Below are 26,467 nucleotides of genomic sequence, written 5' to 3' on the forward strand. Positions count from 1 at the left end.
GAAGAAGCCACAAGTATCCATGATTGATACTCAGGACAGTACACCGAATACAGCATCAATCACACTACCATATATATGTGTGATCCAAAGCCAAATGTCCAATTGGAACTCTGCAGAAAGGACAGGTGTGGACGAGGAAAGGTATTTTCCTAAAATCTAAGATGTCCTTCTTTTCAAATTATGGACAGCAAGTGTAAACTCCCACTTTAGTTTTGAGTAATAAAAATGTGGGGCCAAAACTATTAAAGCATTGACCTAAAAACTCGGAAAATTTCATTAACACGCGCTAAGAACTCATCCCCGTCAACCATTCCTAAAAGTAGCCCAGAAGAACCACCTTTTGAAGGAGGCCTTCAGCGTACAATGGGTCAACCATGGAACCACTCCTCTCCTAAGAATGGAGTGGGCAGCAAACTTAAACAGCATCAGGGCCGAGCTTCTTCATCGCCAGGTTTGACCTCCTCACAGTTACCATTTATTTATTTGCATTTTTAATGGACTAGAAATGCCAGGTGCCCAGTTTCTAAGCGCAGCACATATATCTGCGAAAAATAGTTTCTTATGGTAGCAAAATAAACATTAACAATAGTAAGCCTTACAAGTAGCAATCCGTTTAAAGGAGAGAAGAGCAAGGCTAGAGAGGAGGGAGCCAGTGCAAGTTAAACACTAAAAAGAGTATTCAATACAAGTAACATTGCGATGATCTGTTAAAACAAATGGGCGGGGAGGAGAGAGAGGGTGTCAACTGAAGGAACACCTTATCCCTAATCTGAGGATGTTGCTGGGTCCCTTGTCTTCTCGATTCTCAAAAGCCATAAGTACCAGGAAGTGGTTGCAAGATGACGAGTTTAGTAGTATAAAATCGCTCAATACTCAATATTTAAATACTTTATCAACGTGTCCCTTCTGAGAATATTCAGCTTATCAGACCCGTAGCACTCAATGGTCTGAATATCTCTCATTACTCTTTAATCTGTCAATTGAAATGACAATGTTAGAAGCCTGGCCGTGGCATCATATTACCTGGTGCCCAAGGTCCTTTAAAACTACTTAAGATGAGTTGCACGAATAAGCTGTCTGTCCTAATCTTTTCAGCTCTGTTCCGGTAATATAATTATAGAGTTTTTTACATATTAATCTTTTGTTATTCTCTTCGTGTCTGGTCTCTGATAGTGCATGCCAAGCCACTATGATTTGAAATAAAAGTATTTTCTCAAAAAGCAGTTGCTCACGTGTAGTTAGTCACGGTATACACCCGTTACAACGGATCTTTTACTCCGCAGACCCATTACAACGCGACCATTACTCCGCATACCATTACAACGCATTGCGCTGGGGGGCGCTCTAGGATAGGGAATAAGTATAATTTACTATCCAACACCTTCCCTAGGGTCCACGGGGACTGGAGTTAGAATAGTAAATTATACTTACCACTATCCAGCGCCCCAAGGCGCTATGCGTTGTAACGGTATGCGGAGTAAAAGTCGCGTTGTAATGGTCTGCGGAGTAAAAGTATGCGTTATAACATCATACATCCTTAGTCACACGAGGTAGAGAAGATGCCACCAGCTTCACATTTTCAAATTAGGCAGAGACAATGCAAATCCTTAAAGGGAGTACTGAAAATGTGTACCCAGAGTGAACTGTAATGAAAATTCAATGCTTTTCTGAAGTTGCCACATTTGCCGCCAATGAATCAGTCTGAATGAGGCTCGTAGTGTATTAATAGACTCTAGAAATATGGACGTCAGAGAAAAATAGATGAAAACGGTCTGAGTGCATCCACTCCGGCATATTCAGTAATTCTCAGCCGCTAACTCTTGCCGTGCTTCTGGCATGATGATGCTGAAAACCACAAAGCCTTCCTACTGTTGGTGTTGGGAACATCAAATCAGTCAATCGGGATTGGGAGAGTCCCCTGACACACTACAAATGATTCCAGTGCTCCCCATGTGAGGGCGGCCACCTTCTTCTGGCTGCTGTTTATGGTTGCTACCTTGCTGCATATTGTCAGGACGTTTCCATTCTTCGCTTTCATTTGCATTCTGGTGTTTAAAGCATCGTTTTATTCCATTAAAGGAATGAAATAGAATTTATTGATGAGCAAATAAAAAGCATAAGACTGGTAAAACTGTACAGTGGCAGGGCATAGACTCCCTCTCACCCCTGAGCTCACTGGAGGTCAAAGGAGGACCTCTGACCTGATGGGGGAGGACTGAAGGTTTGCTTTCGAATTGCTCACTTGCATTAAAGATTGTCTCAACAGAATATGGAATCCTGCTTATTATTATTTTGAGACATCACAATGTGCCAGATCCTGTTAACCCCTTGGCTGCTACGCCTTTCCCCCTTAGAATGATAAGGCCTTTTTTGCTAGTTGGTGTACTTTTCACTTTTTGCTCTTATACCGCCATAATATTTTTTCACATAAGTTGTCCACACCTAATTTGCATCCTTTTGTCCAACATCATGTGGATTTAAAGGGTGCTTATGGTTTGTGGCTTCCCCTGGAGGGGACCAAGAAATAGACAAAATATTGTTACATTTTGTTTTTGGGAGAAAATTTGGAAAAATTGCTCAGCAAAAAAGTGTCTTTTTTCTTTAAAAAAAATGGCAGCAACGAAAGTGATAAAATCAACATATTTCTAGCTTTCAGGAACACAAAAAGCCATATAAAAATATATTTTTACCAAAGTTTTGGCATTTTTCCAAGACGTAGCCCATTTTTCCTAATGTTTGTGCATTCAACCTACTTCTTATTTGTGATGGAACCAGGTGTGAAACCCTTGGGTGATGCTGGAAAGCTGTATATTTCTGAAAAGTAAACATGAAATCTGAGCCAGCTGTCATCAAGGTGTTTGACATCACCTGCTATAATTACGCAAGTAACACACAGATACTCCTGAAATTGGAAAGCCCAAAGACATTAACACATCAACGCTCTTCCATTGCCTCCAGTGTGTTGACCAATGGCTGACATGAAGCTACCTCAAATTGAATGCCTCCAAAACTGAATTACCATGGGTACCAAAATGTCAGTGATTCCACAAGTGGAAAGAGTAGCAAATTATGCTTTCTCACAGTGAAAGCACTGTGATGCATTTTCCTATACCTAAGATTCCCACTAATGTGTCAAGCTACCATCTCATCTGTCCAGTCAAAACTGGACTATGCTAATAGTCTGTATCATGGCTCAACTCTGTCAATCTATGAGAAGACAACAAAGACTGCAGAACATTGCTGCTAGAATCCTCCTACATGTAAAGCCACAAGTATACATCTCCCCTGTTTGAGGGTGCTAAACGGGTTACCAGTTGCAAGAAGATCCTCCTTTAACCGCATCGCTGCTAGGGAGATTCTCCTGCTGTGCTGGACAGCAATAAAAACGGGTGTGGTCATGACGAGCTCAGCTCGTCAAGAGCACAGGAGCACTGTACTGCATGACGAGCTGTGCTCGTCATGAGCATGGAAGGGGCTAACCTGCATTGTATCACACACAAAGCAATACATTGCAAAGGACCACGCTTCTTCAGGAAAATAAAATCAACATGTGCATACAACAAAGGAACCTACACTCAAGAATGTCTTCCCATTTCATAATTTCTACATGCAAGAAAAAAACATGGGTGGAATATCTTTCTCTGTTTAAGTTCCCTATCCACAAACATATACTCACAATTCAAGAATATACGAGAACAGTATATGCAGACATGACAACTATACTTCTCACAGTATAGGAAATGAGCTGTGGTTATTGAAGTTCACTTCATTGTACTTTCAACTATGCCTCCTAGTATAAGCAGACACATTTATATAAGCGAAAAACGATATATTGCACCACAGGATACACGTGTATATCAGTCCATGTAAAAATTACTGCTTCTCTGTATAGATAGGTGCATTTAAAAAGGCTTATGCCTGCTACTAATAACCACAATAAATGGCATGTCCATATTTATGTATGTATAAGTTAATTATACTTGATTGAAACTATCAAAAATGTACCAAAATATAAATAAGGATAGCAGGCCATGTAGATATTGACACTTCAATGTACATATGGGTATTTATATAGAGGGGTTTAATCAAGCTAACATAACTTTTTCAAGAATGACGTGAGTTTGTATGTGTGTGTTGAACACGCAGATTTTTTCTCTGTGGAATTCAATGAAGTTGCCTAAAAATGTGAGCAGCAGAATTCGTCGTGCTTATCGCGCTCATTTTTAATGCTGGGAGCTTGTCCTGCGCTGCAGAATCAATGCAAATGGCACCATGCTGCTTCTTTCTGCCACTTAAGTAGATTTTCTACTCGAGCTGCAGCTTTCTCAATATGAGTGGCAGCTTTCTCAATGCGAGAGTAGCGACCTGATGCAACCGCCAACATTAAGCAATCTCGCCAGGAGGCAGACTGGCACTCGATTTTTCCACTTGCACTTGACAATTTAACGATAGTAAGCCATGTGTGAGAAAAAACTCCACCACGCATCGGTTGGTCGAGTTTTCTGAACTCTGTGCTCCAAGCCAACCGCAGAGTGGACAAAACTCTGTGGAGGAGCAGGGTTTACTGCCCACCCCGGCATATATATATATGTATTATATCTTGTTATTGAAAAAAAACATAATTCCCATCCCTCCCCTTCTGTCTCCTCTCAAACTTTTCTGACTGCTATGAACTCCTAAACATTCTTTTCAAAATGTCTCCTCTCCTTAGCCATCACACCCAACTAGCAAACACACAATCACTACTCACAAAAAACTCTAGTCCTATCATTCTCTCACTACTCCAAACTCTCCTTCTTCAAACCGAACCCTAGCATTCTATGCCTACGCCAAACTCTAGTTAACACTCATTAAATCAAGAGCACTAACCCAGCACACCAATGCTCAAGAAATATATATATATATATATATATCACCACCTGTAAGCTACAGTAAGTAACTTATTATTATTATTATTATGTTTCTTATATAGCACCTGAATCAACCCCCGAAGGGGTATCTCCGCACTTGCCTTGGGAACCCGTCCTGGCTTTTCCCTGTGAGATAGCCCCTACAGGGCATCCCCAAGGTGAAAGCCAGGCATCCCACCGCAGGGGGGCCGTTGTGGAGATTAAGCAAGCTTAATGCCCAGAGTTGCAGAGTGTGAACCCATGATTAGGTCAGGCACCGAAGCGAGAATTATCGAGTCCATGGACATTTGAGCTCAAGACCCTGCCGCGTCGGGAATTGAACCCTGGTCCCGGGTCTGACCTCTGCTTCAGGGTCTGCCTGCTCTAACCAGTGAGCCACACTTCTCCACTTAATGACGGCCACTCCAGTTGTGCTGTTTTAAATTTCTTTAATGCAGACTTAAGTATAGCACGACGCGTTTCGCCTCCATGAGGCTTAATCATATGCTGCTTAACACTGGATGGGTTCTTTAGCTTTTAAAATAAACGTAGCTTAAAACATCGAGGAAGGACTAGTGCCCAACAGCTCAGGTTTAAAGTGACTACAAGGTTTTCATGATTCATTATCAATGTCTCAGAGTCGGGAAGTACTTTGTAATTACCTCCGGACAGTTCCATTTGAAATGCAGTATTTCATTATACCGGTTTCCCGACTCTGTTCACTTCTGCTTTCTCACTGTGTCAATCGAACCACAGTACCCAGAATGCACCCTTGCTGTCTCTTCGTGAGTCATATCCTCCAATGTTGTCCTTGGCAAGATATCTCCTTCAGGTCAGCCGGCAGCCTTGTTTCAAATGCCTATATATATATATATATATATATATATAAAACTACTAATCTTGGGTTCTGGAGTAGCATGCTACTTGCCAAAAAAGCACTTCAAGTCCTTGTTAAGGGTTGTAAGCACTGTATAAATACATCTACAACTACAATTACAATTGTAGATCCCTCAAGGTTGTCCTAAAGAAACCAACTGTTGAAATAAAAAAATATTTTAAAATGAGTAGGGAAAACCAACCACTTGTGGCAATGTTTTCATCTGTAACTTCTTGTCTCAATGGCCAATTTACAAAAGCAATATGCTGTTACGTATGTTTGTTTTATTCGGGCTGTCGAGATGTATACATATAGCGTTCGTAGGTTCTCCAGGAACCCAAGGTAACTTGAGCCAATAACTGAGCTGCACCTTGCAATTGTTTATCAGTGTACACAGTATAGAATAATTCACATGGTAAAATATAAAGAGTGAAAATGGGTGTTAATGGAACCTATCTATTTCTGAAATGTACACTAGATGCTAAATTTACGAGAAGTAATAATTTGCATTTGTCTGAATTTGTGGGTACCCCCTACTAGCATGTGAATCAGAGAGTATGTTGCAAAATATCTTTTTTCTTATGTACTAACTTACAGTAAGAAGACAAAAAGGCAGAGAAATACAATTGACAATAACAAATATTCTACTAGTTTATGTTTCCACAAATCTCACAATAAAAAATGGTACCCCACTTGTATGGCTGGGCTTAGTGCCTGTGACACAAAACATCCCAAACAGGACCCGGAGACATTATGTTTCACTCTGCAGAATCCAGACTTTTAAAAAAATTGGGTAGCTGCAGATTTTGAGGCCTTGCTTCACCAGCACCCAAAGAAACCTTCCAAATACACATATTTTTGAAATGTAGACTCCAGGGGGTATCTAGGGGGGCCTGCCACGGATTGCCTTACCTAGAATCCATTGCAAACTCGAAACTTTGGCTACAAACACACATTCTCCTCACATTTCCATGAGGCAAAGTTCTGGAATCTGCAGGGTGCCACAAATGCCCTACCATCCAGTGTTCCCCTATCCCTTCCAATAAAAATAGTACTTCACTTGTGTGGTGCCTAGTGCCTGCAACAAGAAAGGGCCCAAAATGAAATGCGGAGACATCAACATTTGATGTAAAAAATCACCTGATTTGGCAATGGGTTTATCTGCGATATGTGGGCCTTGATTAAAGGGCCACCCAGGGAAACCTACTGATCCCAGACATGTCTGTAAACTTGATGCCCAGGTAGTTTGCCTCACATGGATCCTACTACATTTTCTTAGCCACAATGCTCTGCAAACTACAAATGCTGCCTAAAACCACTAATTTTCTTTCACTTTCTGGGACATAAACATCCAGAAAAGGGAGTATTGCGCATTGACTCTCATTGACCCATGCTTGCTCATCCGTGCTCCGACCCCAGAATTGGTGCATCAGACTTTCTGACTCCCGAGGATTGGATTGAGGGTGTTTACCCAAAATTTGCCTCTGGGAGAGAGAAAGGCCACTAGACACCAGCAGAAAAATATATCCCAAACATAAAAATAAGAGGTGGTTTGGCTTACCCAGGCATCACGCCTTGCTCCCACCCAAGAACAGGTGACTCCGTCTTTCTGCCTCCCTGGAGTGAACTGAGGGTGTTGAAAGCAACATTTGCCTTTAATAGGAGACAGAAAGGCCTCTATACACTAGAGGAATAATAGGCCCAAAAAATAAAAATGGGTTGACTCACCCAGACGTCAGGCAGTGTCCCACCCTAGAATAGGTGCATCAGGCTTTCTGCCCTCCTGGGAGATGGAGCCAGGGTGTTTACAGAAAATGTGCCCACTGGGGCAGAAACACAACTAGAAACCAGGACAAAAATAGGCCTAAAAAATATAAAAGGGGGTGTGGAGGCTCACCCAGGCATCGTGCCTTGTCACTAGTCCAGAATGGGCACAACAGTTTTTCTGACCCCCTAGCACAGAAAAAAATTCCCTGGTGTCTAGTAGACTTTCTGTACCTACCTAGGGGAAGCAGATTGGAGGTAAATCCTCTTATCTGCCCCCAGAGGGCAGAAAGGATGCTGTACTCATCTCTAGGGGGGCAATCTGTGTAATGTCTGGGTGGGCCATCCCCACTCCTTTTACTCATAAATGGTATCTGGTTTTAGTGCTTAGTAGTTTCTGCACACCCAGGGTAGCTGATTGGAAGTAAATATCTCTTATCTGCCTCTGGGGGGCAGAAAGACAGTTGAATTCATTTGGGGGATGGAGGCTTGGCCCAATATATAGACAGGCCATCCCCTTTCCTGACATAAAGAAAAAATAATATCCTGGGTGTCTAGTGGGCTTTCTGCCTCTTCCCCTTTGCCCCCATGGGACAGATTAAATGTAAAGTATTTTGCAGTCGAAAAGAGTCTACTTATAAAATGTGTTTGTGAATAACAAAAAAAAAGCCACAAAAATGTATGTTTACCTTTGTGTCACCTGTTAGAGCTCTGCAAATGCTGGCTTCCAGACAACCACTGCAGCACTCCTCTATGCCCATTGTTTTTGTTGTCAGGTTGGATAGTGAAATCCATCAAAAAAGTGCAAAGATATAAAATTCCATAAAGATTTATTTGCAAAGCAAGCTTAAAGACTCCAAAAACCAGGTACCTGGATCACAATAAATACAAAAGTGCAACTTTCAAGTAAGTGATGAATTGCCCTTACACAATCTTTTAGATCTTGTCAGCCATGCTTCATACAAAACATTTGCAATGGCAAACTCTATATGTTTGAATCAGGTTACAAGGTGAAGCTGTAGATCGCCTTTTCTCCATGAACTGTTTCCAGTTCCTGGCCTTCACATTAGCCTCTGAGACTGGGCGGATAGATGATGGATTGTACCACCTGTCTCTCAGTCCAAGATCATGTAAGGACCTCTTTACATAGTTCAACCATGGGATACTCAAAGCCCAAGTGTGAATTATAATGTCAGTGAGTACATTATTATATGGTTTCAACTCTTCAGCATGTGCAAGTCAGTAAAAAATAGGCCTTCATTTTCTAAGTTCTATATTAGGCTTAAGTGTAATATATAACCGCAGGGGCATAGTAGGGTAACTCTGCTATGAATTCAATATTTCCCTAATGGATTTGTTCTCTTCTTACCCTAGCTCTGCGACATTACAATTCCCCCAAAACTCCGTGACGCAGAGAGGGGCATTGGTAACGTGAACTTTATACATTTCTATAGTTGGGGAAATTTGGTAGGAGAATTTACGCTTGCCAAATATCAGTATGACTGAAGCCCTGGACGTAATAAGATGGAAGCTCCTCGTAATTTGCGATGCCCAGCTATTGGCATCATTTAACTGTATTCCCAGATAGTTCAATTATTGACTCTATCCAAAGAATTCTCCTCCAATCCGATCTTACCCTTAAAGTTCTTGTTACAATTAAAAGCCATAAACTTGGTTTTCTGAGCACTGACATTAAAAGGTCCTCGCAGATTTTAACATGATGACGTTATCATCAGCAAAAAAAGTAATGCTAGGGGCTTCTAAGTCTGTGAACAATTATCAAATTTAGCCAGATAGCTAATGCAACCATATACTTACTTTATACTTTATTCGATAAAAACAAACGTTATCATAAAAGTACACAATTCATTGCTAAAAGAGATATTAAAACTTTTAAAAAGTGAAATCTTTTCAAAAACAGCACAAAATTTTAAAAATAGATTAAATAAAGTCCTAAACCATATACAAAAACAAGCATTTACAATGCAATAGGTCTCGCAGCATTAAAGTTCGAGTTATTGGCATTGTGTAAGACAATGCGTTGCATACAATTTTTAGCAAACTTTGAATTGGTGAGCAGTGAGAGTGTGTGCAAGAGTATGCTGTTCTTGAAAGCAGTGTGGTAGAAAGTGCAGGAATTTGGGTGACCTGAGCAATGTGGATGATGCACCTCACGCATGGGGCTGACGCAGTTATTATTCACACAGCTCTGATGCACCTTAGGCACGGGCTCACAGCTGTTATTATTCACACAGATCTGATGATGCACCTCACGCACGAGGCTGACGCAGTTATTATTTACACAGCTCTGATGATGCACCTCAGGCACGGGCTCACAGCTGTTATTATTCACACAGCTCTGATGATGGACCTCAGGCACGGGCTCACAGCTGTTATTATTCACACAGCTCTGATGATGCACCTCACGCACGGGGCTGATGCAGTTATTATTCACACAGCTCTGATGATGCACCTTAGGCACAGGCTCACAGCTGTTATTATTCACACAGCTCTGATGATGCACCTCACGCACGGGGCTGACACAGTTATTATTCACACAGCCCTGATAATGCACCTCAGGCACGGGTTCACAGCTGTTATTATTCACACAGCTCTGATGATGCACCTCACGCACGGGGCTGATGCAGTTATTATTCACACAGCTCTGATGATGCACCTCAGGCACAGGCTCACAGCTGTTATTATTCTGCACCTCAGGCACGGGCTCACAACTGTTATTATTCACACAGCTCTGATGATGCACCTCAGGCACGGGCTCACAGCTGTTATTATTCACACAGCTCTGATGATGCCTCGTAGTTCAATACTGAGGCTTTCTTGTGTGTGATGGTCCAGGTTGTCTACTCTCTCGGTTGGACTCTGTAGGCCACGCTTCACTGCGAGGCTGCGCAATACGCAGTGAAACAATCTAACAGTTTCATGTGCCTTGTCATAGGTACTTGTAACAAACCGTGTGTCCTGCGCACCTGTTGATCATCATCGTGGCTCTTGTCTCGCGCGCGGTTTGTTGTCCCGGCGGCGCCTTCAGAGCGCTTTGTTGTCGTGGGGGGGGTCCTCGCAGGCCGAACGCACAACAGAGTTGAGGTAAGAAGCCGGGGGGGGGCTCGGGAGAAAACATGGTGTCTGCAACCATCAAGCTGCCTGTCAGCACAAGCTGCTTCATTATTAATTAAGACACCTGGCTTGCTTTCAATAAAATCGTATAAATAAATGCTGCTGGGTGTGAACGGGCCGTAGAAAGCGCAGGGCTTGGGGTGTACTACTCCTCTGCCCCCCATTTGTGACACACAGTTTCATTAGCTCACCCTTCCAACTTCAAATGTAACCCAATGCCTCCTCCCTCTTCAGTCTGTCCTCTCCCTGCCCCATCTCTCCCAGACCCACAAGATTTAAAGTCTAAGTGACTAAGTCTACATACAGCATAGGAGGTGAATTGAAAATATTCAGCAAACACCATAAAGTCAACATGAGAAATACAGAGTAAACTCTAACAGACAGGTAATATAGTCTGGGAATGCTGCCTCTCACTAGTGACTAGACCTTCCTCCATCACACAGCGAAGCGCTACGGCCTAAGGCCCTATAAGAACATCACTCTTGCCACTTGACACCAAAACGTTTCCTACATAGGCTCACAGCAAGTTTAGCACCCTTCAACAAAGCACTCTACGTGGTGAATCTGATAAAGCGCTTCAGCACCCCACAGTAGGGTATAAGGCACTATATCAATGCAACTACATACTACCGCTATGTCATCCACGTCTTCTGAGGGAATGCCCGTCGGTGTCCCATCCTGTCTTGTCCCTCAGAGTTGTGTCCCCTCCACTGCCCCACCTGTGCCCGCTCTCTCCACTGTCCCTATCACAGCCCTCAGCATTGTCCTGCCCTAGTGGCTTCTACGCTCTTAGTGTTACGCACACACATTACTACACAAAGGAGGTTATCGTGATCTACAATATAGGAATTAATTTTAACTTTACCACGCAGCATGGCCTGTGCTGCAATGACCGGCTCTGTCATCATCCCTTCTGTGTCATGAAGGAATTTTGGCAGGTTCTGGGTCTGAGCTTTAATGAGTGAACTCCGGTGCACTCAAACATCTAATGCAGCCAGTCCAGAGCAAAATCAGAAACATGAGCTGGTGCAAAACCAGCTCCTCGAAGTTAAGAAACACCTAGGTCTCCTTTGGGATTCTGGCGCGGAGATGAGCTATCATGTTTTGCAAGAGAGCCCCGCAGAAGGTAAAATTAGAAGAATTTGAATGCATTTAAAGACCATGTCCCATCTGAAAATTAAACACGAACTTCATTAAACAAGTGCAAGACGGAAAAAAAACGAAGACGCGCGCGTGACGAAAACTACCATGGGGCGGGACTTCCGTTTCGTGCTGGAAGCTCGCGCCCACGGAGTGGCTAGCCAGGAGACGAGCAGTGGTGACGCAGGGCTCCCATGCCCGAGGGAGAGCCCCGCGGTGGCGGCTGCAGTCCGGAGTGGCGGTAAGTGGGCCTTAGTTGTAGGAGGTAGGAGGGGGGAGGGGGTTTTGGTGCACTTGTGTGTGTGTGCGCCCGTGTGTGTATGTGTGCGACGGCGGGGAGGGGGTGCTCGGTGCACTCGTCTGTGTGTGTGTGTGTGCGCGCGTGTGTGTATGTGTGTGACGGGGGGCTTGGTGCACTCGTGTGTGTGTGTGTGTGTGCGCGTGTGTGTATGTGTGCGATGGGGGTGTCTCTGTATGTATGTATGCATGTTTGCATGGGCGCTCATGTGTGTGTCCGCATGCGTGTGTGTTGGAGCTTCCAGGAGACAGGAGATGGCCACAGCGAGCGCGTTCGTGCGCGCGTGGCCCGCTCTGATCGCTCCGATCCCATGCGCGTGGCCAGGTCCTGTCTGCTGGAAAGCTGCTCCAATTTAGTTGAAGACTTACCTCTTTAAAGAACACTACATCACAATGCATTAACTATCCAAAACCTAACTTTTTCTCCTCTTTCTCGTTGACTTTGTGCTTGTCTTTAAAAATGTACAGAGCTCTGTTGCCTTTTGTGCTATAGAAATATCATATACATACATACATACAAACAAATTAATGGCATTCCTCCCTATGCTTGTGCTTATCCCTATCCCATCCTGGATCATTTTGGTCTCACAGTGTTCTGATTGAATGAATAATATTCTCCAGCCTTGTTACAACAGTAAATTAAAAATGTTCACTGTGCACCATGATAAATGCACACACAGTTGTCATGATCTAAGTGTGCATACAAGTCATGTCATACATTATAATCCGTGAGTGTACATTGTTGCCCATCATGGAATATTTTTTTTTTAATAGAAAGCGAATAGCTAGATGGCCAGCCAAGCATTTGCACACATCTTGATCCATTCACATGCATGCCATTAATAACAAGCAATGTCAAATTCAACAGCTCAGCCTTTAAAAGCCAAGTCCCATTAGCTTCAACTCTGAAAAGTGGCATCTTTTATACACCAGATTCCATTTTTTCTAAGTCGGCAAAGCTGAAAGCAACTGGTTATATAAGCTAAACATTTCACCTTATGAACCTGGAAATAACATACACAACTTTGTAGAATAAATATGCTATATAAGCTTAAGGTTCTACACTGACCTTTACAACGACACTGGTTCACTCACATGCTCAACATATAAGGCTTGGAGCAGCATAATTTTAGCTCCACTCTGATATGCCACAGATCTGTAAGATTTACAAGCACTTAGCGCCAGATGCTTTGTGTGCCGTAATCCTATTAATGCAGAATGAACCATTAAACATACTTCTGGCATGTATTCACTGTAGAAAATAGCCATTCACATAAGAGTGTGTTCTAATACCTTCGTTACAAATTGTAGTTCTCATTCACATTTACATTTGTGCATTTCGAATTATATTGCTTTTATTGATACTTTATTTTTATGTACTCGTGTATCCATTTATTAATGTTTGCATTTATTCTAAAATTGTATGTGTCTGTGTAATCATGTATTTACCGTGAGCACTGACTGTTTCATTAAGTTAGCTTAACTAAAGGCCTTAAGCATTTTGTCTTTGATGTCTAACCTTCAACATGAAAGTTTTGCTTGCACTGCTATGTTCTTTTCTTTGCATGTGCATTCATATTATCTCACAGTCCGTCAAAGGCATATTGTATATTAGAGATAGTGAGGCACGGGAGGAGAACTTTTGGCAAGAATGAGAGGCACTAGCAAAGTAAGAAAAGACTCCTATTCCCTTCATATCAGCAGCAGCGAGACATCCAAGGTCATCCTGATGTTCAAACCGTAGGATAGGAAAACTGATTGACGTTGCCAATTGCTACTGTGAGAAGGTGGAAATGACCTGGAGTCGATGATGTGGAGTTCTCAAATGTTCTGTGGGTTTAATTGGTGTTCACGCTTTAGTCTTTAGGCAGAAACCCTTTTGGCTCTAAGAGTTTTAGACCTCTCTGCTCATTGTGTGGTTTTATGCTATACTTTGCCTCGTTTTGGAGAGCTTTTACTGAAGTGTCCACTATGCTGACATTTTCATGCTTTTACTGATTTAACTAGGTTACCCTAGTTTTCAACTTTAGTTTACAATTAGTTTATGTGAGTTTAGATGTAATCATGTGTAGACAGGAGGATCAAAACCTGTACACTGACCATCAAATTCTACTTCTTATCTTCTGTATCGAATCAATTTAATTCTTTGTATGCTTTTTGCTACTAAGATTTAATTTCTTTTGACGCTTTAGCATGCCTGTAGTGATTTTGTATCTTTACAATATGTTTTCAAACTTTGTGTACATTGATTTGGCCTTTGATTTGTAGTATACACCTTTAACTTTACTAATCAATTATTTGTCTTTAGTGTTTAACCAAATAAGTTACACTGTAAATTGAAGTGTTGGATTCATGTCCACTCCCCTTTACCTCTCATGCAACTATCAAAGGTCCATTGCTGAATAAATGGTAAAACGGGCCCAGTGCTCCATCAGCCATAGGTCACATAAGTCCAAACAACGGCACCTAGACTTAGAAAGGGGCAGGAAAATGTTATAGCAAACTCAGGACAGTATTTAAAATGTATAGCGTAATCTGAACAAAAACTTGCTTACATTCCTAATCATGGTTGGTGTATTTTCTGGTAGTCAGTCGTATCACCACATTCCAATTAGGAGCAGTGGTAGGTTGTCGGAAATTAAGAACTGTGTGTGTAGTAATAAGTGTTGTGGCTTCTTGCTATTCAATCATCCATCTCAACCTTTGTTAAGTTTCCAGTCGGAAAAAGGCCGAGGCAGCCCTTTAAAAAAGAGAAATGTGTTCTGCCTCCAACAAAACAAGACTGCTGGATTCACCTTGAGATAAATGACTGATATCCACTTAAAGATTGCCTGACGGTTCGAGTTGTCACTCTGTCTTTCTAATCAGTGAATCATACTTAAGGAAAGACAGTCCTGTCAGCGCTGTTGTTATCTCATCTTTTCTGTGTCCGGGACAGGCTGTAACACTGGGAATTTCATTAACCTGCACAAAGAACTGATTTTCCAGCTTCATTTTTCATTTCTTGAAATATGTACAAGATAGCCGTGCCAATTTATTCACAAAATGGATGCTTCGTTCGCGTTGTTGGCAGTAACCAGTTTTCTTGTGTCACCTTTCTTGCAGAAATTTTACTGTGGTGAATTCCAAAATTATCGTGGTAACGATTAGACCGGAGCCTAAAACGACAGATTCGGTGGTGGAAATTGAACTCGCTCATTTGTCTAATGTAAGTGTACGTTGAGACCCTATCACGGTTGATTCTTAAGGTAATTTTCGCGCTACGTCACATTCCTAGAGAGGATGGCATGCCCCCTAGTGGCCAGGGTTGAAATATGCACAACATTTACTTGAAGTTCATACTCTATGAAGGCACTAGGAGCAAGTAAATAGAAAATAAGCAGTCCTTTAAATAGCTTTCTATCATGGAAACTAATTGTTTTTGTAAATCGATGGATGTGAATGTGCAGGGCAGCTTCTATAGAAGCTCTCATGGCAAGACTTTGATGAAATTGCAATGCTATACGGGGAGAGCATGTGGTCCGATAATTCATTAAGATTATACTATTAAACTTCCAAACATCAGACTTGCTAGTTACCTTATTAAAAGCTATTTATAGCGATGTCAGCTTAACTTTGATTCAGTGTCGCACTGCTCGCATTTCCAACCACACACATTTTTCAGGATCGCATAATAGGTGATGCTAGACAGTGTTTTACAGATTATGGTTAACATGCAAACATCTGAGCCTTATCGCCGAATTGTCGTTGTGTGCAATTTTACAAGTGTCTTTGCAATACAAATGTGCCATTGGGCAGACATGAGAATGCTTTCTATTTCACTTTAATGAATCTATGGTTTATGAAAAACACCTCCATTTAAGCATCCCATTAGCAAACCTACTAATTAACGCGTTGCTGTTTATCGAACTCCAGAGGCCTGCACCAAACACTTTCAGAACCGAACTCACTCCAGAGAAATGGTGGATGCAGCCTTTGGTCACCGGCGTTGAGGGCTTGCAGGAAGGCTGGCTTCGGCACTCATATTGCTATTTTACCGAATTGCATTCGACAATCCGGTGTTGCTTTTTCAGACATATATATCTTGGCAACTAGGAACACCTCGAGCATTGACTGCTTGAGTGACTGGGTGATTTATTACAACGGAACCCGGGGTGAGCATAGTGCTGCGTCAAGGCTTGGTACAGCCTACTGTTATTGGCAGGGATTCTGGGGCGGCTAAATGCGCTCAGACACGTTTGTCCCAGCGGGAACCGGGGGTGGTAATCAGTGACAGTGTCAAAGGCAAAAGCAGCTTACATTTTAAGGTATGCACAGCACACGCTACCCCATGCCCAAGCCTTGCACATAATACATGTGGAATATCAAAAATAGATATAGAGAAAATATAAAATACATAGATCAATAAAATGAAAAATGTCCGCCTGGCTTCCAAATATATTTTTTACCTTGATTCATAATAGCTGTTAGGAGGCATTTCGACTCTCTCTCGAACTCTAACGTTTTGAGAGCCTTTCCATCTCCAAACTCTATTCTGATAAATATAACACATCCGTGCATCATGCTCTTCGCTCTAATAGATTTATTTTCTCTGCATCCGCACAATAGAAGAAACATTTCCAGCGCAGCAGGCTTTTTCCGTGGTGTGAAAGCAAAGTTTGTCTGAAGTGCTGTGTGACTCACCAGGAGTTTTAGGATGTGAACCCTATGGCAAAACCCAACACAAATAGGCACCTAGCTTGGGGAGCGGTTGCTTAAAAATCACATAAAAGATCACAGGTAAAGGGAATGACGCAATGTGGTTTGACTGTAAATGATTCACGGTGTACTAAATGTTTTAGTAATCCTAATCAACTAGGAGCGGTTATCATAGCTAAGTCAACATTCCAGAGAGTCTTCAGTGTTGAGGGAATATAGCTAGAAAGCGTACCGTTATTTCTTCTAACACACACGCAAACACACATATGGCATTATAATTAAATGCTGGGCAGTAAGACATGTTTTGGGGAAAAAGTGTACTAATAAACAAAGGCTCAATACCAACACTTTTATTTGACTACAGCGCAATGATAAAATTCCGTTTTTATTACCAGAGGACAGCGTAAGCTACTTAAGAAGAAAATGCTTATTGTCTAAGGGATCCAATTCTAAAATATCTTAACAAGAAAGCAACTGGGATGCACAGCATTGATTTTCCACCTTGTGCTCTGGTTATTTTCATTTACATGTGTTTATAACTGCTGCACGTGTAAAAAGAATGGCATAGAACACACATACAGATGAGCAGAGGCTAATATGTTATTTATTGCCATTTTTAAGCAAGACGAGGCAGGGCACCAGGATCAACTCCAGGTTTCGCCCGCCCTGAATATTGGCCCCTTTCCTCACATTGCCATAGTAATAAACTATCTATCTATCTATCTATCTATCTATCTATGTATCTATCTATGTATCTATCTATCTATCTATCTATCTATCTATCTATCTATCTATCTATCTATCTATCTATCTATCTATCTATCTATCTGTCTGTCTGTCTGTCTGTCTGTCTGTCTGTCTGTCTGTCTGTCTGTCTGTCTGTGTCTGTCTGTCTGTCTCCATATGCCTTTATAGATAGATAGATGGACAAACAGACACAATTGGTGCCAGCAAAGACATTAAAAAATTGCAGGAGACTCCCCGGTAGTGCATGTAGTGAAATGCTTTATTCATGTGACCAGGGCAGTGAGCCTTAGGCCCATAGGAACAAATGGTTTAGCATTACCTAAATAGCGATTTCCTAATAGCGATTCCTACTCTGTAGGAATTGCTATTAGGAAATCTCTGTTTTTGTATATTTCATTGTGCTTTTCCTAAATAGCAATTTCTTAGGATTCGCTATTTAGGAAATGTAAATTGGAAGTTTCACACATCTGGTCCTGGGTGCCTGGAGCCTGTCCCTGGGTCACATGACTGGGTGTGGGTGACAGTTGGGCTTTGTGTATTCCTCCTCGACAGCCACACGCAATAGGAGCTTAGGTGTGACTTGATGGACTATCACTGGCAGGATTGGTGGGAGGATGTGGACCCAGCACCACTTATACATGAATAGGCTGTGTTCTGCCTCCACATAGAGGGCTGAATACCCCCTGTAGTTAGTCTGGAGCCAGGAAGACATGGCAACTGTGCAGTTTAAAGGTATGCCTCTAGAAGCTTCTCACCACTTCAAAAGCGCAAGTGTGTATAAAAGAAGGACCTCAGACACAAACTCTTGAGTACACTTCTGGACTTGTGAACACTCTGCCAGCATGAAGTACTGCTGTGGTGCTACAAGGTCTGTATTCAGCTGGAGTGATGCTCTCAAATAACTGCTGCCATGCTGTGCTGACCTGCTGCCTGCCGTCCCCTTGCCTGGACAATGATAACTGGTCTGTTGGTGTCCTGATCTGAGCTTCAGGGATATAAAAAGCTCCCTAACCAGCTAGTGGGCCTAGCTGCTGCGAGTTCCTGACCCCAAGTGGTGCTTCCCTGGTCCTAGACCCTTGGTGTGGCTCAAGGGCTCTTAAAAGCAAGCATATGGGCTCTTTTCAACTGTTAACAGACCAGTTCTTACCAAGACCATGCTGCTCGCACCGAATATCAGTGTAAGCCGCCGCCAGCCTGTATCTTTGCACAGCAAGCATCGATCGCCCATAGAGGACCACCAACGCAAAGCACCAACCCGTCCGTCGGTGACTCCTGGCCTGCTCCCTGTGTCACACCGACCACCACCCACGGCGACCTCCTTCCTCCCTTCAACACTCTCCAACGTGAACAGGACTCTTGGCACAAGATTGGAGTAGGTAAAACTTCAGTAGCACTAATCTGGGCCTGTATCCAACCTGCACTCCATTGCGATCAACCTGAACTTTTGACTTTGACCTGGTCCAGTGTGACCAGATGGCCACGGTTGGCACTTTCTGCTTTTAGTTGTTATTTCACTGTTTATTTGTTCCAAATTCACAACTCTGGATTTACTGATTGGATTGTTGCAACTGCGAACAGACCCGTTCACACCTAGACCAAGCGGCTCACACCGAAATTCAGTGTGAGCTGCTGCCAGCCCATCTCTTTGAACAGCAAGCATCGATCGCCCGTGGAGGGCCGCCAACGCAAAGCACTAGCCTGCCTGTCCGCAACTCCTGATCTGCTCCTTGTGCCATGCCTCCCACCACCCACGATGATCTCCTTGCTCCCTGCAACACTCTCCAATGCGAACAGGACTCTTGGCACAAAACTTTTGAAGGTAAAACTTCAGGAGGACTAATCTAGGACTGTATCCGACCTGCAATCCATCGCGATTGAGCTGAACTTTTGACTTTGAGCTGGTCAAGTTTGCCCAGATAGCCACAGTTAGCACTTTCTGTTTGGTTCTACTGTTGTTTTGGTCTTGTTTTATTTATACAATTTAGCTCTTTTTTCTAACCTGATGTGGGATTTTTTGTAAGGTGTTTTCACTGTTTCACTGATTGAAGTGTTGCACAAATGCTTTACACATTGCCTCAAAGTTAAGCCTGGCTGCTCTTTGCCAAGCTACCAGAGGTTTGAGCACAGGTTAATCTGGGGCTCACACCCCAATCAACCAACAACCCAATGTGTAACATTGGTGGCAGAGGTGGGAGAGGACTTGTGTTTGTCCATGGCCATACAGTGATTTGCTGTACACTACCATCCCATATATAGGGCCATTACAACTTGTTGAAGGACAGACAGGCTAAGAGGGACCTGATGCTGCAACTGGACCAAGTGGCTGCAGAGGAGAGAAAAGCTGAGGCTGAAAGAGTCCTAATGGAGTAGAGGATAGGTGAGACTCAGGAAGCCTTAGCAAAGGAAAAATTTGGCATGGAGGCACAACAAAAGGAGACTGAGAGAGCCTTAGAAGAGAGTAAAATCTTGTTAGCTTATGAACTGAGTCTCTGGACTTAAAGGCCAAACAGCTTTTAGAGTCCAGCATGAATGGTGGAGGTGAAAGAACAGTATCTACTGATGAAGGAAGAATCCAGATACTCAAGAACTTGGTGCCTGATTTTGAGGTGGGGGAGGGGACATAAACAGGGGGTTTGAGGGATATGAAGTCACTCTAGAAGGACATATTATCCGTAAGGAGAAGTTGAGGAGCTGGCCTTTAGAGGCATATACCTAGAGATGTCAGGGAGGCCCTACGTGTACAAGAGAAGGCAGACAGGACAAAGTATCCCGCCATGAAGGAGACTCTTGTAAAGAAATATAGATTCACTCCAGAAGAATACAGGTTGAGGTTCAGGGACTGTCAGAAAGTGTCCTCCCAGTCCTGGTGGGATTTTGTATGTTACTTGTGTAAGGCACTGGATGGTTGGGTGAAGGGTATTTAAGTAAACACCCACGAGGAGCTGTATATTTTATCACCAGAGACCACATGTTCATTCACTGTCAGAAAGTGTCCCCCAGTCCTGGTGGGGTTTTGTATGTTACTTGTGTAAGTCACTGGATGATTGGGTGAAGGGTATTGAAGTAAACACCCATGAGGGTCTGTATATTTTATCACCAGAGACCACATGTTCAGTCACTGTTTGCCAGAACTACACCAACACCTAGTTGATTGCAAGTTCCTTGACTCCAGGGAGCTTGTAAAGGAGGCAGACCACTGGTTAAGTACCACAGTGTCTGGGAAGGCATTGCGGAGTGATCTGAAAGAGGGTGGCTCAGGTTCCCCCAACAGTGACCCAGTCAGGTTTTGGTTTAGTGTGGGGAAAAGGGTTCCCATGTCTCTTGTAAACATAGCAGGTCAAATTTTGGTGGATGGAGGCCAAGAGCGCCTTATTTCCAGCTCTTGTGCTTGTATTGATTCAGTTGGGGCACAAGCAGGGGACCTGGTATGTATCAAGAGACCATCCACTGGAGGGATCTCCGCAGTGTCAGGGGAATTGGGTGGGGTGGCCGCCCAAGTGCCCTGCTAGTTCTGTTTTCTGGGGTACCACTACACAGTGGAGGGTAAGGAGGCCCAGATGGAGGGGCAGGAGGTAGAAACAGTCCACAGTGGAAGGACCAGTGGAATATGGATTGCCATCTCTGAGAACAAAGAACCCCAAGACTCAACACGTTGAAGCGTGGGGGGATCCCTGCAATATCACAGAGACAGAGGGCTAGAGATTTGCAACAGAAAGACACCTGCATTACACATATAAAGTGTGTCACCCTTGAGGGGTTTGGTGGTTCCTGCCTGGAAGTCCTTTCAGGCTACGCAAATGTTTAGCCTCAGGATACAGACTCTGGGGTGAGTTGCCAGTCTCAGGTTAGCACCCCTGAACTGGTGACAGCTAAAGGCTGGAGAGTTTCTTGGATGAAATTGAGCCGACGACTGGTAGGGAACTGTACGTGCAGATCAGATGTGGGTCCCTGCCCCTTCTTTTCTTCACACTGAGGTTTGGGGATGCATTGTGGTCCTCTTACCTGCAGTGTGTATCTTGTCTTGAAGCTAGCTAAATGCATGAGCATGTGTTTATTATTTTGGTCAGGGTACCAAGCCTCTAGGAGGCTGTATATTCACCCACTGTGCTGGAATTTTGGTCTTAGGTTAGATAGAGGCGCTGAGAATTTTGACTTGTGACACCAGCCAGCGAGTAGTGTTTGTGGTTTCACACATTTTGTTGACTATGTGGGGGGTTAGGCAAAACAATATAAAAAAGAACGTATTGTTTAATTCTGATCATGTCATAAACAGATACACTAATGGAAGCTTTGGTTTTATGACAGTCCCTATGATTGTAATGATCTCTTTTTTATGCATTTATGTACTCTTCTGGATTGTAAATTTTACTATAGTCAGTTTTCCTTTTTTTCCTTTTGTTATATTGCAGTGTAATTCTTTGATGGTATAATGCCAAATAAAGTTGTTTAAATAAATTATGGATAATAATAATGTTGCTTTCTTGTTGCTATTTTTAATATTTGAATGAAATTTCACAAACTTACAAGTTGGCGAGCCACTAAAAGCTCGAGCTTGGCTAGATCCCAGTGCCTGGCTCAGCTCGAGATTCTCTTGGACCTCAAGCCCAAAACAACCCAAGTTTGGCTTTTCCCTGACAGAGTTCATCCTGCTTTGCTCCCCATGCCTCTTCCTGAGGTGTAGGGTGCGCCTGACCTCTTTCCCTCGCTGTATCTAGTGCATCTTCAGATTTGCGTGACAGGGTCCACAAACTACACATACTCTTGAGCACAGCTTTGTGAGTTATGTTTAGAGCAAGCTGACCTCAAACGAAGCTGAGTTTTACAAAGCATGTCAAGCGCAGGTCTGCACCATGGTAGTGGCTACCACTTCTGCATGATTTTTCACAATACTGCTTTTTGTTTAATGTAACGCTGCTTTGACTTGAGTACAAAATTGCACTGCGTTCTACCTTTTCCTGAAATTGGCAATAGTCCAGACAGAAAGTGTTGTGGCGTAACGGCCAAACCTGCCAATTTAAGTGCCTGGAAACCAAGTTCAAGTCTTGGTGTCAGCTCAACATCCTGTGATTCTGGGCAAATCACTTAATCAGCCTGAGCCTATCAATAATGAATGTGAACTTGTGTAATGTACCTGATGCTCATGTAAAGCCTCCAATCATTTTGGGTTGAGTTTGCATTATAATAAGCTACAAAAAAAGACTGGTACTAGCAAGAGGGCTTGATGCATTTTTTGTTGATTTCCTGGGCTATGCCACTCCCCTTGGCATCTCACCTCAGTGCACAGCTCAGAATTATATAGTCATCCATTAAGGTTATTTTCCACAGTTTTGTACTTTTAGGGGTTTTAATTTGGTTAAGCTGATTTAGCCCTCCACTACGCCCCTGCAGGAAGGCTATTCAGCTCACTGATGGGCCTCAGCAGGGCCATTCAGCCATATCTAAAAGAACTACCAAAAAGCACAGCAGAAAACTGCAGGATGTGTTATTGCCCATCCTGCCTCACCATCACCAGCACATTCACTGCTGCTGGTTTTTGCATTTAACCCCCTGATGGTCCATCTGGAGTAGGTGGGTAAAAGTGGGGGTGGGGTAAACAACTGGGTTTAAGGTGAGTTGAAGACTACACCCCTGCCTGTTCATTGTCATTCACGGGTGTGAGAGCATCAATGACATAGCAAGAGTACATGAGCCCCAGTGCAAGCATGAGAAATGAACCCCTCTAATACCTTGTTGAGAAGTAAAATGATCCACAGCTGGGGAGCATATGGCCTCTCCAAAACAAAATCCTGACCTGGGCGATACTGCACCTGCTGTACCATTTATGCCTCCATCCCTGGAGAGCAATACAGCATTACACACCAACATATTTAGTAGACCTCAACATCCTCCTAGCCACTCTCTATATTAATGTTATGTTTTGTGGATGCTGTCTGTTATGTTATGTAATGTTTTTACCTTTATAATATATAGCTGCTGATATGTAGCTTCTTTCTATGTTGTTATTTTGCAATCTATGTTATCTTGTAGCATGTGGTGTGGGTATCATATTAAGCCAGTGATATTCAAGGTAAGGCCCATGGGCCACATGTGGCCCCTCTGACTTTTACATATGTCCGCCTCATCAACAGCAGTACAGGGCTGCTGTTTACTCAACTTCACACTACCATCAAAAATATGTTACATGAGTGGGTAAGCATTTTTTTAAAGGTTAATTTGAGTTAAAGAAAGGAAGTAACTAGTGTGTAGGGCACCACTTAACTTTAGAAATACTTTCTTTTTTAAAGACTTCCTGCAGCAAAAATGTAAATGTATGATAAAGTTTGCTCAAACGTCAAAATGTGTATTTCATTCACATGCAGAACTGTTTCACCTTAGTACATCAGATAAATCAGTGCTTTGAGAAGAATTTTTATAAGAATGATAGTTTTCAAACATGAATTTAGAAACACTCATTCTTCACCCCACCCTGACAATAAATGCAAACAGTGAACTAGGAGGCAAGTCGGTGGTATGTGTTTCTATTATACATGAACAGCATTATAGTTTATTAAACCAAACAGAGGAGGTAGTTTTGTACAGCACACATCCTCATGTCATGTATTTTGAGGTCCTCATTTGTGATAATGAAGAAAAAGGAGGAAAAGTGAAATCAAACAATTGACTAGGATCACAGAATAGGTTAAGTGAAGAAGCTGAGATTATTCCCAAGATTCTAGTTTCACATTGTGCAATTCAGTGAATCTAGATGTATATGCTTCGCTTCCACTACACCCACCTTACAGCCAACCCACTTTTCCCGCCCCCAAACCCCAACCGCCATGCTGCTGGCATTAATGCGGCCCTCAGTCACATCACAGACCAAACTTTGTAGCCCCTAGGAAAATGTTTGCGAGTACCCATGTGTTAAGCTATGTAATATGCAGCTGCTTTTATGTTGCTTTCTATATTTTGTCATCATTTGTTATGTAACATTCAGCTGCGCTCTAGGTTTTATTATATTACTAATGGATAAGTTATGTAGCTGCTGTCTTATATTGTCTGTTATTTTATGTAGCTGCTGATAATGTTTGGGTGCTGATCTCAATATTTGGGTACTGATATAAATAATATGTTAGGTAACTGCCTGTTTGGCTTCTTGTGCATCAAGTTAACACCCCTTCCTTCATTTCTGTGACCACCCCCAAAAAAAACAAGGTTCACATGGCATTTTATTTGTGAGCTCGTCTCGTGTTTGGACTCTTAGAGCTAACCGGACCCCTGCCTTGGCTCGGCCCATCCTGCAATTTCTCTGGCTTGCCCACCTCTAAATATAATGGGCCTCATTTAAGAGTTTTTGCTGTGTGGCTGTGCCGCAAGCCTTCCTGCTGCGCATCCCTACGGCAAAAGAAAGGCAGGAATGCACTGTATCTATCAGATACAGTGGTTTCCTGTCCTTTTTTCCTGTGCTGACCCATAATGGGTTGCTGTGCACCAACAAAGGCACCTTTCCACCATGGTGCATGGGTACCTACATTGTGTGTATGATTGTTTCTATGCAGGAAGTGAAACCTTCCTGCACAAAAACAATCACAAGAGGCGTTTTCTTCTTTCTATACGTGCTGTAGAATGCAGCAAACATAGACAAAGAAATAACAATAAGAAATAAAGATATTTCTCCTCTTTGTGCCTCAAGCACCTGCCCTGGGGAGGCATAAGTTTTTGACTCTGCTTCAGAGTTACGATTTCTTCTAAATCTGGGGAAGTGTCAAAAAGCCATGGATGTTGCTGCCAATGTCCCCAGCACCACCTACCCCATTAAAGCAGAAAACTGTGTTAAAGGGAACAATAAAAAGGAACAATATTTAAGTGGCTTAGTGCTGCCTGGTAAATATGGACCAGGTTCCAGCACCCCCAGAGCATCACAAAAAATTATGCACCGGTGGCAAGGAGCTTATAAATAAGCTCCAATTTATCAAATGGTAACAATCACAACTTCTATCATAAATCATACCCTTTTTACCACTTGCAGAAAGATGGTAGGGGCTGATTCACAAAGGTAAACTTATACTTTGGTATAAGTTTACGATGTTTTGCACTTCACAAAGCAACTTTATGAGTAGAATTTTTTCAACTGCATACCTTTTTATGTGCGGAGTTTCCCCATGAATGAGGAAGCACTGCAGCCGTAAAAATGCTACTCATGAAATTCCTTTGTAAATTGCAAAAAAATGTAAGCTTTCACTAAAGTGTACGTTTACCTTTGTGAATCAGACCCTCGATGCCAAAGTTACCATTTTGCGATGGTACACACCTTCGGATGTTGCTCTTTAGACTTTATTATCAGCAGCATAATCAGTGGAACTGCTTTAGTGTTATTTCCCATTTCGGTGTCAACATCTTCTGTAGTCGATGTTGCATAGATACATCCTGACCCTGGAAATGCATAAAATGCCCATCAGATCGCAATCAGATGTCGCCTCACATTTTGCTCATAACAAAACATCACACCTGCAGTGCAATGTTTGACGCTAGTACAGTGTCACTGACTAGAGCTCTCCCGCCATGACTGCTACACCACACACAGCCACAAGAGGGATTTTACATCTGTAATGCAAGGGCCAGCATACTTCGGAGCAGCGGCATCAGCTCTGAAAGATGCATGGACTCGATGCGTGGAATACATATTTAGACGAAGTCGGGTGGGGGAGTATCTTCAGGACACTCACAGCCCAGCGCCTTCGTTTATGGAGCAGGTGCTTTGTAAGCCCGCGCCTCCTCGTCAGGGAACGTGCGTGGGACTGAGAGCAACGAGCGAGCGTGCTCAGCAGAGAGCGCGCAGCGACAAATGCTGAAAATAGATGACCCGAGACGCTTTAGGGAAAAAAACATAACAGCCCCATTGTACTCTCCCTGCACCCGAAGCCTAAATGAAAGCTGTTGA

The 26,467-nt window shown here is 42.9% G+C and overlaps 1 protein-coding gene across 2 annotated transcripts in view; it reads left to right on the plus strand.

The window, feature by feature from the left end:
* The window catches only part of ADGRB3 (adhesion G protein-coupled receptor B3), a 1,104,008-nt gene that overhangs the window by 458,766 nt on the left and 618,775 nt on the right, over positions 1 to 26,467 (plus strand). For both annotated transcript variants that reach the window (XM_078648009.1, XM_078648010.1), the window contains exon 13: positions 15,208 to 15,310. In XM_078648009.1, coding sequence (XP_078504135.1) covers positions 15,208 to 15,310 — 103 coding nt within the window. The remainder of the gene's footprint in view (positions 1 to 15,207; positions 15,311 to 26,467) is intronic.

Source organism: Lissotriton helveticus, chromosome 6 (genome assembly GCF_964261635.1).
Source record: "Lissotriton helveticus chromosome 6, aLisHel1.1, whole genome shotgun sequence".
NCBI lineage: Eukaryota > Metazoa > Chordata > Amphibia > Caudata > Salamandridae > Lissotriton > Lissotriton helveticus.